The 16,114-nt window shown below is 36.3% G+C and overlaps 2 protein-coding genes across 3 annotated transcripts in view; one reads left to right on the plus strand and one right to left on the minus strand.

The window, feature by feature from the left end:
• Positions 1–1,581, minus strand: part of kappaB-Ras (NFKB inhibitor interacting Ras like 1) — a 63,785-nt gene extending 62,204 nt beyond the window's left edge. Inside the window, exon 1 of one of the 2 annotated variants that reach the window (XM_090408738.1) lies at positions 1,449–1,581. The gene's annotated coding sequence lies outside the window, so the exon portion shown is untranslated. Of the gene's footprint in view, positions 1–1,334 lie in introns of both variants that reach the window. The other variant, XM_090408739.1, reaches the window with a different exon arrangement.
• A 10-nt stretch (positions 1,582–1,591) lies between these two features.
• Positions 1,592–16,114, plus strand: part of LOC150096926 (alanine aminotransferase 2-like) — a 185,865-nt gene continuing 171,342 nt past the window's right edge. Inside the window, exon 1 of the mRNA XM_090408737.1 lies at positions 1,592–1,778. Coding sequence (XP_090264863.1) covers positions 1,647–1,778 — 132 coding nt within the window. The 5' untranslated portion in view covers positions 1,592–1,646. The remainder of the gene's footprint in view (positions 1,779–16,114) is intronic.

Genomic DNA, 16,114 nt, shown 5'->3' on the forward strand with positions numbered 1-16,114 from the left:
GAATTTCATGCCTGCTGGAATGTCACTTGGTTAAAGCTCCCATTGTTTTTGTCAGAGAACTAGGTCAAACAGCAAAAAAGTCAGCTACTGGAACAACCCCAACTGAGCATCACCAGAGCTCAATACTGGCATCATCCACTTAAGCATACACAGAAAGGAAATGTAACTAGCAGAAGAACTGCATAAATACTAGATTGATATAATGATGCTAACAAAACAAAGAGGACAAAAACAGGTGAGATTTTTCTAAGCAACAAATACAAGATGTTATAGTAAGGCAATAATGATCAAGAAAAAGGAGTTGTAGCTATAATATAAAATGCTACATGCGAGTAAAATCTTCCTGCATAATAGACAATATCAAGCTGAGTGAAAATTAACAGGGGAACTGGACAACAAGACTTATTTGTGTCTATGTTCCCACAGAAGATTCTAAGGGACATTTATTTAGTCAACTGAAAAAACTTATACGAAATAAGAGATAGAAATTAGTCAAAACATTAAACTAGCTGCACACAAGACAGTGTTCAAACCAATTTTAACTTATGGATTATGAGAGCCAAGTTAGAAATAAATTTTATCAAAGAATGGAAACCACAGATATGAGAGTTCTGAGAAAGATTAAGGAGAAATTATTAGCATTCAGGAATGTGTTACCAGAGTTAATCTCAGGTGGTATGGTCAATTAATCCTAATGGAAGAGGAAAGAACAACATAGCAAGTGTTTTTCTGCCTAGGAATAGTTGGAAAAACACTCAGAAGAATACCAAGATCTAGGTGATTTGATACTAAGAAGCACCTGGAAGGCAGAAATAGATGTGATAATATTGGAGCCTTGACAGATAACAGATTAGAGAAAAAATATTGATAGGAAGTCAGTATGATCTAATGTTTACATGTAGTGCTGTCATACTATTGTGTACAACCCCCCCCCTGGGGGTGGTACACATCAGTAATCTGATGAATACTTTTATGGTGATATTATCAAGCATACAGATCTTAACTTACTGCTGACTTCTATTTAAATATAACTAAATTAAAAGATTTCTGTAAAACAAACCCTAAAACATGCTTCTTCTTTTTTTTTTTTTTAATTGCAATGGTAAAATGCCAATGTCAGTGTAGGTTACAGGTTTAAAAAAGAAATGAAAGTGAATTTTATTGTATCACAATACAATAAAGACAAAGCTTGCACAAGAATGCTCTTTAAGTTAATGTGGTATTCAACAAACATGATATTCTTCTGTAGCTGACAGTTTTCTCTTAGTACAATTTTGTATTAAAAAAAAAAAAAAAAACAGGCAACAGTGCCATGAAATCGCCTTCAATATTACCTTGTAAAACAAGGTTTAATACTGGCGGACTGCGATATCACTGGTCCCACTTGCAAACATCTTAAACCCAAAACGAAATGAATATTTACAATAATAAACTGTTCGATTACTTACTTCCTAAACTCCTATCAAACATCACCAAAATATATTTTTAAATACCACATAACACTGCAATTCGCCAAGAGGCGGACCAAGCATTTTGATTTGCGTCACTTGACGCAAAAGCGCCCTCATACAACAGCTGATAAAGGTGCCGGAGGTGAAACGCAAGTTCAGTTATACTGCTGACTTCTAGAAGAATAAGTTACGAAGATGCCATCTACGATCACTAGTAAAAAGGTAATAACAGCGGACACAGTAAATCCAAATGTGAACATCAAGCAGCACTCCGTACGTGCAACATTAGTAGAACGTGCACTAGAAATTGAAAGAGAACTAGAAAAGGTAAGTTTATGAGCAATTTAAAAGTACTCTACAACATTTTTTGAATGTCGCTGTTGTGCTTCACATTGTAGTATAAATTTTATTTTGTCTTTAAAGCAAATTTGATGAAAATTAGTTTTGAAATGCAAAAATTCACATTTTGAAATCTAAAGTTGAATCGTGATGTTTGTTAACTTGCCAATTAGTAATAAATCTAAGGTTTCTAGACTAGATGATTTGCCTGTCTGATTATCCGAGTGAGTAATCCATATGCTTCCCAACTAGCAGTTGTATAACTTCTCAACTACCAGTTGGGAAGCGTGTAACACTGCTAGTTCGAATCCCACCGTACATATGGATATTTGGGATCGTCTAAAAGCTGCAGCTCAATATCATCGCCGGCGTGCAACTACTACTTTGTTTATTAGTTATTATTATTTTCGTGACACCTCCAAGGAGTCCGAAGACTCATCGCGGGAGGACACCTATTGTACAACTCCGTCTACACCTTTAACCGGACCTCTACTACTCATCATCTACATCACCGCCATCTACTGCCCATCATTTTAATGAATATAGGGCATTCACGGGAGTGAATGTCGTAAGATGTTCACCTCATGAAATCCTCAATCAGTTTCGCGAATTTTGAGGAACATGGGTGGGCCAGTTGACAACATATTGTTCTATAGTTTACAGACCATTACATTTGTTGGTCCGTTTTTTACCAATGTCTCTTCCCATTTTAAATCAGTTTTGAATGGACTTTCCTCTTCATTTTTAATAGAATAAATTTACCTTTAGTAGCTCTTGACTAAAAGTGAACCACAATTCGGGTTTTTTCTTATTTAACAAAAAATAATAAAGGAAATCGGTCAAAAATTGGAAAAGTGAAAGGAAATAGTCTCGGTTTGATAATTAGACTGGATACCGTGTCATTTGATGAGAACAAGTACAGGACATCAACCTACATTATGCATTCAAAACGGAAAACTGGCTGGACACATTGCATGATATAACACAAGATGAACAGGATTTACAACAATGATCGTTATTGTCAAGTAAAGATAGAAGTTTCCCTTTGTACAAAAAATGATATGAACGTGTGAGGTATGCTATACACATTTTTTTGAAGATGAGAAACCCTTCTACGGAGTTTTCTCACATATGAATAACTGAGTTTGATTGATAGAAGACAGAGGGGATAACTCTAAACCATATAAGTTGGTGAGTGCCACTTACGAATTGAGTTTAACAAAATTATCCCTGGAAGTTGTATTAAGGTGAGGGTATCTTGAACATTTTTTTTTTTTTGCCTGGAGGAGGATAATAATGCCTAAAGGTGGGGAAAATGTAAAGTATATGATTGAATTTAAGTCATAAAATGGAGATGATGGTGGTGATGAGTATAGCAGTAGAGGGGGATGCCATGTTGTGACTAGAAATCGCACGATTGGCAAGCAGTGGCAAAATTGCTTTTGTAATTCAAAACCCTTGCAGAGATTTTTAATATACATTCTTCTCCTTTATTATTAAAGAGATAATTAGAAAATAGCCTGTGTAGCTCAGTGAAAGTGGTGTTTGCACTCCCTAGCACTGACTGCTCGAAAGAGTGTCGCGAGTTTGATTCTAGTCGCTGACTAGAGGAACTTTATCTGAGCCTTTTTTCGACTCGGTTCCCGAGTCGGTCACGGACCAACTGGTTTTTTTCTGCAAACTCGTGTTTTTCGTACCGTAAACTGAAAAAAATCGACCGTGGAACCCACATTATTTCAGACAGTAACATATCCTATTAGGGTTGGTTATTAAGATATGGCATCACTTGTTTGCCGGTCTCTGGATCAGTGGCCGCCTACAATTAGTGATAGACATGGGCCAGCTATCTCTGATTGGCTACTGGTGAACATTGTATCACCCACTCAGTCTCTGAAAGCTAGATTGGGTATAAAGGCCTCGTCTACTCCCTATAAGGGAATAAAGGAGTTAGCTGATTTTGACTTATAATTAATAAACGAAGATAATTACATTTTTTAAATAATTATTCAAAATATGATAGTTAAGAAGCAATGTTTCCTAATTAGTATTTACTTATGTACTCCTGGGTGTGCGTTCTTAATTCTGAGTTACGAAATTGAAAAGCTCATTTTACTCTGAAGTGCTTTACTGTCCTGTAATTGACTTTGAAAAAGTTCCTCTAATCTGAGTCTAAATCAATAATAATCTTTCTTCTGCAGGCGGCCTCAAAGAAGATGCCATAAATCCTATATATATATGCACTGAAAAAACACCGCAGTTGAAATAGCTATCAGTTTGATTTTTTTTACTAAGAGAAAGGAGCACATTTGCCATAATATAATACAATGCCAGCCAAACGGGTGGAAAAGTGTGTATGCGAGGGGAAGTAATACTGCAAGCTGTTCAATAACTACATTAATTGTGACTCAAACTCTCGTGCAATTTTAATTTTAATTCCTTTAGTGGTTTAATACTTTTCTGAAGTTTAGTTAAAATACATACATTGTGGAATTAGTATTTGCATCCATTTATCCGTAGATAAGTGCGATTCTAGTCAACAAGAGGTACTTTTCTGAGTCTTAGACCATTTCCTGAGTTAGTCGACCTTTGGCGTGGATAGTGTGCGGTTTTCTCCTACCAGAAACCCAGTATTTTAATTCCACAAGTCAAGAAAATCGGCTTTATAACTCGGACTATTTCAACAATATAGTTTTAGGGACCACGAGCTGGTGGCGGTTGTCTGCCATACCATCTTCCCAGGATGCCGTTTAAAATCAGTGGTAGTTTTAAGTAGCTATCTCTGATTGGATTCCCCATCTCCTGAGTTTCCACAAAGTTACTTTGGATTAAACGGTCTTATTATCTCGTTTTAGGTAATAAAAGGTATCAGAGGACTATTTATCATAAAAATGTCTGTGTATCTTGTAACATTGCTTCCGTAATGATAGATGCCAGAAGAAAGAACTTCACTGGTTGCAGAAAATTTTTCATCCTGTTGACTTAGCTGAACTTTGGTGCAGGAACTAGTGTTTTTCTGCTTTCGGAAACTCGAGTTTCCAGGAGAAAAAAAAAACACAGCTCATGAAATCAATCCCATAACATTTGCTATTACATAAGATAGACTGGTTAGAGATGTTGGTAGCTATGAATGCGACTATCGTTGACTGCTAAGTATGGTCTACCGACTTCCAAAAGTTACATTTTGAATCGGTTGGCAACTGGAAATAATATCCAAACTGAAGTATATTTGCATAACTAGCAAAATTTTATGAAAATTGTGTCAGTCGGCGTGCCCTTTACCAGATGTCTAGTGCGATCTCCAGCAGCATTCAATAGACCAACGCGCACGAGAATACGTTAGTCAACTTCTGTCATCTCGCGTTCTTAATCCTAAGTAGTATTACTCTATACAATTGTGATAGTTCTGTGGTTTATTTTTTGGTTCTGATTTAAAAACCCGTTTTTGAGTGAGAGAAACCCTACCTGCGTCAAAAAGCCTGTCGGGAAGAGGGATGAACAAATGCCAACGTAAAGTCTAGTCGTTGACTCAATCCTATAAGAGTTTCTTCTGCTGTTGTCACATCATACATGTTACTGTGATACTTGATAGGAATCTTGCTGTATAAACTAAAATGAATATTCTATAGCCTTTTTATTCCCCAACAGGAGTAGACACATTTTAACCCTAAACTTTGTAAATCGATATAGTCGTTCTTCATCCGATGCCACCGTTAGTACTTTGAGTACATCTCTGCCAGTTGTAGATTTAACAGTAACGAGAGTACCCTAAACAGCTGCTGCCATCTCATCTTACAAAGCGTGTAATCGTATTGGCAGATATAGTTGCTGCGGTGATCTCTTTTGAGTATCTGGATTAAAATCTAAATTTTTCGGTTCGCTAGAGATCAACAAACTCGCGAATATCAAAACAACTACAGAAAAAGAAGTCTAGACAAGTTGAAGTCGGTGAGGGGCAGGGGCGACTCGTGCACAGGCACTGCGGAACTGCAGCAGCCCCCAATTTTTCTCGATATATAAATATATTTATTCATTTATTTATATTTGCTTGTAATATTTAATTTTATCATCAACAATCCTATACAATTCTCTTATTTTGTATAAAAAAATAATAAAAATCCATCTTGTAGCACTTAGGAGGGCGAAGGACGCTAGCAGCACTGTATTTACCACAGTGTCATATTGCTATGCGCTCAAGCATATGCACGTCATAGTGAGATGCGAGCTATTAGCGTAATGGGGAACTGTCCTTTGCGCAGTTCCACTGTTGTTTATATGCAGTTTGCGCCAGTAGTAGAGTGTTCGTAGTGCTTATCGTGTTTACTCCGTCTCTTTAAATATTTAGACATTACAGTTAAAGGATTTAATTGTAATGTCCAAAAATTATAACTCTATTCCTTTAATTACAATTAAAGTAATGGATTTTATTTTTAAATAATTTCGAATTATACTAAACTGTATAATTTTATTGACAATAAACAATATTTTTTCATGAAACAAAACAAGAAGAATATGTTATTTTTAAGTAATTTTGAATTATACCAAACTGTATAATTTTATCGATAATAAACAATATTTTTTCATGTTTTTTTGATATTTTATCCAAACACGTATACACTGTACTTACAGTGTGTATGTGTATTCGAAAGTTACAGCACCCCCACGATTTCAAGCCACGAGCCTCCACTGGTGAGAGTTCTCAAAAAGATATGTACATTAATGTCATATGCGGGCTGTTGATATCATTTACGATATACAGTACGTAGATTTAAGCAAATTATTATACTCCTCCGAATCAAAAAAATTAGAATCAAAGAAAATGTTCTCTTATGAAATTTGCATAATCAAAGTCTGCGTACTTTGTAGATTATATAATCATGTAAATACATAAAAATGCAATATAAACTATAAGAAAACTGTTATTTGAAAGCATTCGCAAATTTAGCGTGGTTCAAAATATTAGAATAATACAAAAAGAACTGCACAAAATTAGTCAAAGGGAAACAACATGAAAATTAGTACTTTGTTGCATCCCCTTTTGTGATAGCGGTTCATTTTTTTTTTTTTTTTTGATCGAAACATGCAGATATGGTTTACAGACTAGAAACAAGTTCATTTTGTCTCTCTGAGCAACTTCTTCAAGACGTTTCTTCATAACTCCCCCCAAATTCTCAATGGAGTTTAAATCTGGCGAGTTTGCTGGCAGCCAAGGAATCACATTGGTTTGCCATTCTTTGAGCCATCTTGTAGTGATGGTGGAAGTGACAAGAAGCTGAATCTTGCTGAAAAAGGAAATCGCCATCACATAAATCTACCGATGCCGGTAACATTAAGTGTTCAAGAATTTCTTGGTCCACTTTGGATTGACTTGTACACAATACACAGCCTACCTGGACCCTCTGCGGTCATACAAGCCCATACCATGACAGAGGTTGCAAATTTCACCGAACGTTTCATGCATTCTTTATCAAATACTTCTTGCTTATGACGCCAAACACATATCCTTGATGACCATGAGACACAAAAAACATACTTTCATCGCTAAAAATTACCTTTTTCCAGTCCTCTTCACCCCAGAACAGTCTTTGCTTACACATCGCATTCTATCTGCCTTTTGCTTGGAAGTCATAAAGTTATTAGAATACTGTCTCAACTTTACTCACGCTTGCTTGAGAAAATTTGAATTTTTTAGCTATAAACTGTTGAGTATGGCTTTTTTGTGTAGAGACATCAGACGAAACTTCTTAGCTTCCGATATGTCACTCGTTCGACTCATGTTTAGCAAACGATTCCTCACACACGAGTCAGTCCCTCAGGTACTGAAATATATGCTATTTCTATGCTTTGCTAATTGGTAATTATTTTCGATACAATAAATTATAATTGCAAATCATCAACGCAGTTTCTTTGTTTCTAATTTTTTGATTCGGAGGTGTATTATTATAATAATTACAATATAATATAAGTATCATATTATATGTAATATAATTACAATATAAGTTAGAAGATCCTCCTATTTTCAGAATACAACACATTGATATTCCTGTCGTTACACGTGGCCTGTACTGGTTAAACGGTTATGAGGTTAAACGCAGTGTGCACTTTTATTGTCAACAGTTATGGACTTCAAAAGAGGTGATGCCACATCAGTGGACTATCCGTTCAGAATTTGGTAGAATGCAGCATTCGAAATATATATAGCAGAACTAGACTAAATAACAAATAACATGTGTGGTCAATAAGCCTTGGAAGTTGGTGATATGGAGTGACGAATCACCTTACACTATTCTCATTAGATGTGCTGGTGTGAATTCGATGCATACCTGAGAAACACATTATGTATGAGTATGTTTTTTTTTCTTCTTTTCTTTTTTCACACCAGTTGTGAAGTTTGTTAGTGGAGGTGAATTCTGGGGCTGTTTCTTCTGATTCGGACTCGGACCTTTGGTTGTAGCGCTTATAAGAAAGAAGGCAGTAGATATGCATTACTTCTGAATAATACAATGTTTTCCATTGCAGCTATGTTGCAGAGTGTTTCCTAAACATGCTTTTAAGAAACAGATTTGGGAGGAAAATAAAATGGCCTATACATAGTGCCAACATCAATCTCAATGAACAACTTTGGAATGAAATACGTTTGTCAAACCAGGATGTCCAACAACAGTACATGGACTAGGAGTTCATGAACTGGTGTGAATAATAGTTTTGTTTGGCATTATGGCACTGATAGATGGGGTTTTCATTATAGCTATCTCAATAGTCAAGCGATAGATGCGTTCTGAAGAATCACTTGTCTTGATGTTATTTTCCGGATAGCAGTAATGTTATAAAAGAGGATATTGCTTTCCCTTTGTAAACAGAATCACCCCTGTTTATAATAAAATAAAAACATGAAATAAAAATGGAATACCTGTGTGGAAATGGCGTTTGCATCCATAGCGCTAAGCGATTATAGTCGTCAGCGTGAATTTTTTTCTGAGCTCTTCTTCGACCCATTCTCAAGTTAGTCAAACTCCGGATCGGAATACGAAGGATTTTTCCTCTCTAAAACTCGATTTTTAACTCCGCATCACCAAAAAAATCGACGGTATACAAATGTAAGGGCTTAAGGATATGAGATGGTAGCAGTGGTCAGCCGTTCTTTCTCTCACTTGAAAAGTTCATTGATAGCCTGGACTTACTTGAAGGATGGCGACTGTCTAAATATCAAAAAAGTTAATTCGGACCAAAGGAGCTCTGATATTCCCTTCGTGGAATAAAATGCGTTAGAGGATTTTTAGTAAATAAACATGAATATGAAATGAACGACTATTTTTTTGTTATATCAAGTATTAACAATAATAAAAATGCATTTACTACATCGAAAGAAAAGCAATTCTTTCTCAGCTGATGTTCTGTGAAATATACAAGTGAATGATTTAAGAAAGCAAATAAGAAAAGTCGTGCTGGATTTTGCCTTTCTGGCATTGTGTTGCAATGTTAAGGGAAGGAATGCCAAGAGAAGATGGTTTAAATTCACCAAACTCTACACCAGTTGAATGACATCTGTATATAAGGCAGTTTTACACGATATGCTAGTTTTGGCGAGACTCGTGTTGATTGGTGCCTGCTAAAGTACGTAATTTCTTAATTATGTGCCAATCACCGTGGAGCTCGTTCTTAGACTCATCACTTATATTAGCATTGTGTGACTTCGGCCTTAATATTGAGTTATTATGACTAATTTTATGCGACCATTTGCTTAAAATTTTGTGAGAGTAATTTACTTACGCAGTGTGTATGAGGAAAAAATCGCACACAACACATGATTTATTTGAAAGAATTAAACTATACACCTCTTCTAGCTTATTCCTCATAAGTAGGGTCGCTGTCAAGACACCAACCGATTATACACCAATATTAGAAATAATGATAATAATACCAAAATAGATGAAGGAAACATCTTGAACGAATACCATATGAGAGTATCCAGGAAGAGAATGAATTAAACATCAAAGAGATTAAGAAAGAGAGAGAGACTAATGAAATGCTGTGAACGGAAATTGACAAGTTGTTTTAACTCTCCAATACTCGAAGGCTATTGCATATAAGTGCATGATTTGAATACCGGGCACTGCAAATTTATAGTTCCTCAACTTATCCTCATAGCTAATATTCCTCAGCCCTGGTATTTTCTTTGTTATTCCTATTTAACCTTTTTCAATGTGATCTAATCAAAGTCTTCAACAGTGGGGCAATCACTTTCAATATTCTCATTAATACCAGTTCTTTTCTTTGTCATCACTTTTACAATTTGTGTCCTCCTCTCTATTCACCATTATCCCAAGATCGCTTTTCACTGTGTTGCACAGGATTTCATTTCTTTTGCATTGTGCAAAACGTTACATTTATCTATGTGGAGCTGGTATCCTTCCCCACTTTTGTACCACAACCGTACCAAATCGTTTTGAAGGGTCACTGCATCGATATCGTGCTTATATTATTTTTACATTTATCTTCTGACATTCGAATCCAGATACAGCTTAGCCCAACAGCCAGTGTTGTGTTAAATTGTATGCCACTTTAAATGTAAATTTAAATTTCACGATACTTATTTTGAATTTATGGCCTAAGTAACTAAAGTTGTGGAGCCAGTGTGTTATATTTGTAAATTGGGTGTGGTTTTCTGGCCGGCTTGCCTGTTTGCGGGATGAAAACCACTGCCACCGCCATATGAGACTGTCCAACTCATCTTCAATTAAAAAGCAATTATAAAGGTTCTTTGCGTCTTGGATGGGGTTCGAGCCCACTTGCTTCCAACCAAAGGGTATCGTCGACACTGACCGAGCTATGATGACGCTCATTTAAGTGTTAATTCAAGAGTCCTGTCAGAACTACTCTTTTGAAACAGCTTCTTAATATACAGCTCTTTGCTTATATCTGTGATCAAACCAGTCAGTATATCCTTTCATTAGTATTATAGCTCTTAGGCTGAAAATCAGCAAGAGAAAAATGGATGTCTTGATGTAAGCACAGATGGATGTCAGCGTTTGCTTGAACTTGAAATTAAAATAACTGATCTCTGAATCAGTAGCTTCGCTCCCAGTATGTCATACTGTTTTAGCAAAAATGTTTTATTTATTTATTTTTTTTTTTACTAAAATCCGAAAATATTTCGTTAGATACTAAGCTTGTTTTCAAAAAATAAAACTTGACTGGGTAAAAACTTCAAAGAAAGCAAAGAACTACGCTGTTAGTGTAAGGAACAAATTGAGTCATGCGCAGCTGAGCTGCGACATGGTCGTTTTGTAGTTGGACTGCGTGTAACTGAATTGACACTTCCAAGATCATGAGAACAGTTGCATATCTGATTGGTGGAATGCGCCCCTCTTACATGGTCTCCGCAACTATTAAAAATATCCCGGTACCAGTACTACATCGGGTAACGAGAAATTTCTCATTCCTTTTCTCTCTCCCTTACAAAACAACGAAACTTAAATCAATAGTCTTACATACAGATGACATTAAAATGATTTTTTTAATGCTCCCTATATACCGATTTCCACCATACAATTCATTCAGGGATTTGTTGAATGTGTATAAAATGCTAGGACCATCCCACTTGCACGTGCACACATTGCTAGTACTTGGCAAAAAAAAAAAAAAAAAAAAAAAAATTGCAGCCTGTATATGCCATGGTTTATTTATTTATTACTATGTATACTACAGTGTCGAGTGCTCCCATCATACATTGTGAATATGGCAGAAGACGAGCTACTTGAAAAGATCTCATGTTTAAAATTACTCTTGGGATGCTGTGTAGCTACTTGTGGCAATTTTTTTAATAAATTATTTTTGTAGCTTTAAATAATTTAAAGATGAGCAATGATTCTAAGCAAATCGTATAAAATTCGAATCATACTGATAACTTAAATAATCGAACACTGTTACTTTTTCAGTGTGATGTGGAGAACTTAAAACCAGTGCTGGTGTGTTCGTGAGACGACGCACATATGTAAAAAATAAATTGGGCGAGAGCCGCCTCTACGCTCTCAATCTCGTCTCTCTACTGCGGAAGTCAGGCAAGCGACTTTGGAATGTCGTTTGTCACAGCTCGTAGGTTGGCACGACTTCCGGACCGAGGGGCGGAAATCCAACCATGCTGTTAACACGAACACGAGCAGATCGTAACTGTTTTTGGACGACCTTGGTATTTTCTGGCAAGTTGCGGCTTCGTAGATGTTACAGAATTTTTGTAAAGGTGTCCTTTCAGTAACTGTTGACCGGAACATAACTAGAGAACAAGGTCTGTAACTAACGGTAAACTTTATCATAAGTGAATGGTGGCCAAGTTCCCGGAGTTGTTCTCCAATTCTTCGAGTTGCCGTTTGACAGCGATCTAATCATGTTTGGATAAATGATGTACGAATATTTTAGGCCCCGGAAAAAGTGTCAAGATTGAGCAGTAAACTGCAAGTAAAATGGAAAATTATACCGACAGATCTTTTTTTTTTTCTGTTTAATTAAAAACAAACAACAAAAAAATAAATTAACGGTCGGTTTCAACTGGATGTTGTTTTTTCAAACAGTGACAGAAATCCCCATTTTTCTAGAATATTGAATACCGGTGTGACACAGCACATACACAGCCAAGGGATATTGTATGTTATGTACTCGAAATTATTGTAAGTTATGCACAATACTGGAAGTGGAATGTCATTTAGTTTATGCGATTGCAAAATAGAGACGTTACGTATTTCCTAAAGAATATAATAAGCCATAAGTCTTTACATTTCTTCATATCGATTTTCTGCTCATCCACGGTACTAACATTGTAGATTATAAATTTCTTAAGTAAATAATTGCTATAAAAAGCATCCGATATTCATTATGGCTGACCTCATTAAAAGTGGAAATGTGATGATGAAAAGAAAAGCCATCTGTCAGGGCAGCTACAAACTGACGAAATGATAGAGTACTACAAAGAATTATGCTTTTCGTCTTGTATCAGTGGATTATCTGATTCAGGAGCACGTGGTGCCCACAGGTTTGGTCAGAGCATTATGTACTAAACTTCAGTTTTGTTTTCAGTTGAAGGATTTCCATGTACAATCAAGCACCATTACAATGTTCGTGTGCACTGCACCATGAAAGAAGTGGTGCAGTGCTCTGTCATTTGACAGTAGAGTGTTGGAAAGTAAGTCGTGGTATGAATGAAAAATCAAGATTCAAATACTTTGCATACGATATCAGATGATACAGTCTGTTTTGTGATGGCAGTTGGGTTAGGCTGTGGAGATACTTCTAGTTTGAATAAGAATCCCTTTCAATGCCTGAAAAGATGTAACGCGAAACTTATATCGATATTCTGAAAATTCTTTATTACCTCCAACCTAGTAGAGCATTGATATAATGCACCATACTCCAGGAGCTCTCAAAACATGGTTTGAGGATATGTGATCAGCAGCCCATAGCTCAGATTAAATTAGGCAAAATACTGGATGTCCTATTATGCATTCTGGACGGTGCAATGCTTCCGACTTTGTGGCGTTTCTATTGAACTGACCATTGCGTCTTTTTCAGCAAGCAATGCATTGCGTCGTAAGGCTATTGATGAAATTGCTGGATTTGTGGACATGAACGTCATCACACTGGGCTGACCTTCACAGAACCGTGATCTCAACCCTATTGAACATCTGTGGTTTGAACCGCATCGTCGGGTAAGGCTAATGTACGACCGCCCCCACAACAGTCCAAGACCTCATTACCTGTCTACAGGAAGAATGGCCCAAAATTCCCATTGATTACTATCGTACGCTTGTGGATAGTACGCCCCGTAGGATTGCTGCAGTCATCGCAGCGAAAGGAGGTCCTACATCTTATTAAAGTGGGCACCATGGCTGTTTGTTCATCACACTATGGTGGTGTCCATTGACTTCTTTCGAAACACTGAGTTAGGCTGCATAGTTTCTCTAAACCTCTCCATGGAGCATATTCAGGATAGACGATGATGTGATAGATCCACTGTGGATTTAGAATGGCCAAAATCATTCTGCAGCTCATTGATTAACTAGTGGTATTGAAGTTGATAATAAAATACTTCACTATTTTAGAGCAGCTTGAGTGAAGTAATGGGTCACCTTTTTTCGAGATGGCACACCTTTTTAGTGAGCTTAAAATATAGGCTGACTTTCATTTTGTAAGGTGGATACCAGCTGAGTACAAAACAGTGCATAGACGAGTATTAATTCCAAAGCACTATTAGGAATAGTCCTAATTGGGAATACTATTATGAATATTTTTGTATCTATTTAAGATTTTTTTTTTCTGCTACCTTCCACAAAAAAATTTCTCTTGATGCTTTATGCAGGGGTATTGAAGTAGATGAATGATGCCATGTGATCAGCACTGTTGTCTAGATCGGGAAAAGGGAAAGCATCGATGAGTGGAAATTCATTGAATGGCAAGGGACCATGGGCACGACTGCCTTTTTTTTTTTTTTTTTTTTTTTTTTAATTGCAAGTGGAGAATTACAGTATTTACATTTTCCCTTTCAACGTTCTTTCGTGTCTTGTGAACTTCATTGTGTCAAGACGCTTTGATGTTGGTCTTTGAGTGGATTGGAAAATAGCGTTCCTTTCCTCAAGAATAGTTTCTTACAGGATCAATTCGGTTAGTAGAAATAACAGTCACCGATAAAAGAATAGAAGGCGTTGATGCAGAATGAAAGAAGAGCCTTCCATGAGGTTATTTGTAATTAGTCGAGGCATCCAAGGCTGTGCGGCTAGGATATTGCCTGTTAATTATCTTCTAGTAATTGTTAATTACGAAATTAATTAATGTTAATTGTAACTGTATTCTTCATCCGACAAAATAGGCCAATTTGTCTGTTTTGCTGGCTGAAGAATCTTTCAAAATAGGCACTTTTCGAGACGGAACCACTCCATCCCCCTCCCTCTCTGACACCGGCTAACTCTTCATAGTTGAAAAGCCCTTATGAAGTTTCTTTACGTTCTAGATGAGATTAGAGCCCGGTCTTTAATATTGACTTAACTCTGAATGCGCCCATACGAGAGGCGATTTCAGCAGGAGCATTTAAATGCTCCTAGATGAAATTTTTCATTATGGATGAAAAATCTGTCGCTTAATCACCGAGAGAAGAGTTACCTCTTCTCTAACCCATTCAGGGTTGCGGTGTCCTGGCCAATACTTCAAGTACAGAATCTGCTGAAAGAATTTTAGAACTAACATCATAGGTAGGTGTACCTGACTACACAAACAGAGTGCAGTTTTTGTATTGTGATAGCCAGCTGTATCTTTTATTCGTTCGGTGATTTTGATTTCAAACAAAAACATACACCCGACTATTATTTGCTCTCAAAACACATATTTTACATGTTTTGTTTCATCTTCTGTAAGCAGAAAATATGTCAGAAAAAATCCTGTTGATTAAAATTTGTAAACGTAATCGAAAAGAATTAAATTAGCTCCTGATTTTTCAGCAAGAGAAAAAATGGAGAAGGCACACCTCGTATTTTAAAAGACAGGGAAGCGTAACAAGAAAGGATAAAATTAGCTACCAACTGAATGGTGCTTTAACATATACTGGATAAACCATTGTATCTAAAATAGACACTTAAGGCTCATTCCTTTAAATACAGTATTTCGTTCAGTTTTATACAGTTATGTACCTGATTAACACCACTTTTAGTCAGGACAGATGTTTAGCTTTCTGATCGCAGATGAAAAATTAATTCCAGATTCTTTTATCGGTGGCTTTCTATTTTGAGTGGTTATTCACCTCTAGAACTATTTGTTTCAAGTTAAAGGGGAAGGAAAAAGCCCTTCATAAAAGATTAGATGAGCCCACATTGGGTTTCAGATGCATTTACTCTTATTTTTTAAGGTGGCACTTTATTTTCCAATTTGCGTGTTTAAATACGATATCGTCAGAGGTGTGGTGCTACATTAAAAAGAAAAAAAAAAGTGCTGGAGCGCTACGGGGTATTACTTTCGCGCTCTGCTAATCCCCCAACCAATGAATATACGTACATTGAAGAACATTACATTTGTTTGTAAAGTATTTCTCTAGGTGAGAACATCATTAAACAAACATTGGGAAACGAAAACGTAGCATGAAAGTTGTGCAAGTAAAAAGTAACGAGAAAAAAATGATTTTTTTGGGGGGGGGACTAATCGTCGAACTCCTGATAATGCATCTCAAAAGGGAACGAAAAAAATTTTAGGAAAAAAGATCTGTAATTGTCATCAAATTTCTGTTAATGTATCCTTAAGGAGTATATAGAAAGTTTCTGTCGACAAATTTCTTCCAAATTAATCAGTTATCT

The sequence above is a fragment of the Typopeltis vanoorti genome, chromosome 18, assembly GCF_054136105.1.
Source record: "Typopeltis vanoorti isolate ZY-2024b chromosome 18, IOZ_Tvanoo_1.0, whole genome shotgun sequence".
Classification (NCBI taxonomy): Eukaryota; Metazoa; Arthropoda; class Arachnida; order Uropygi; family Thelyphonidae; genus Typopeltis; species Typopeltis vanoorti.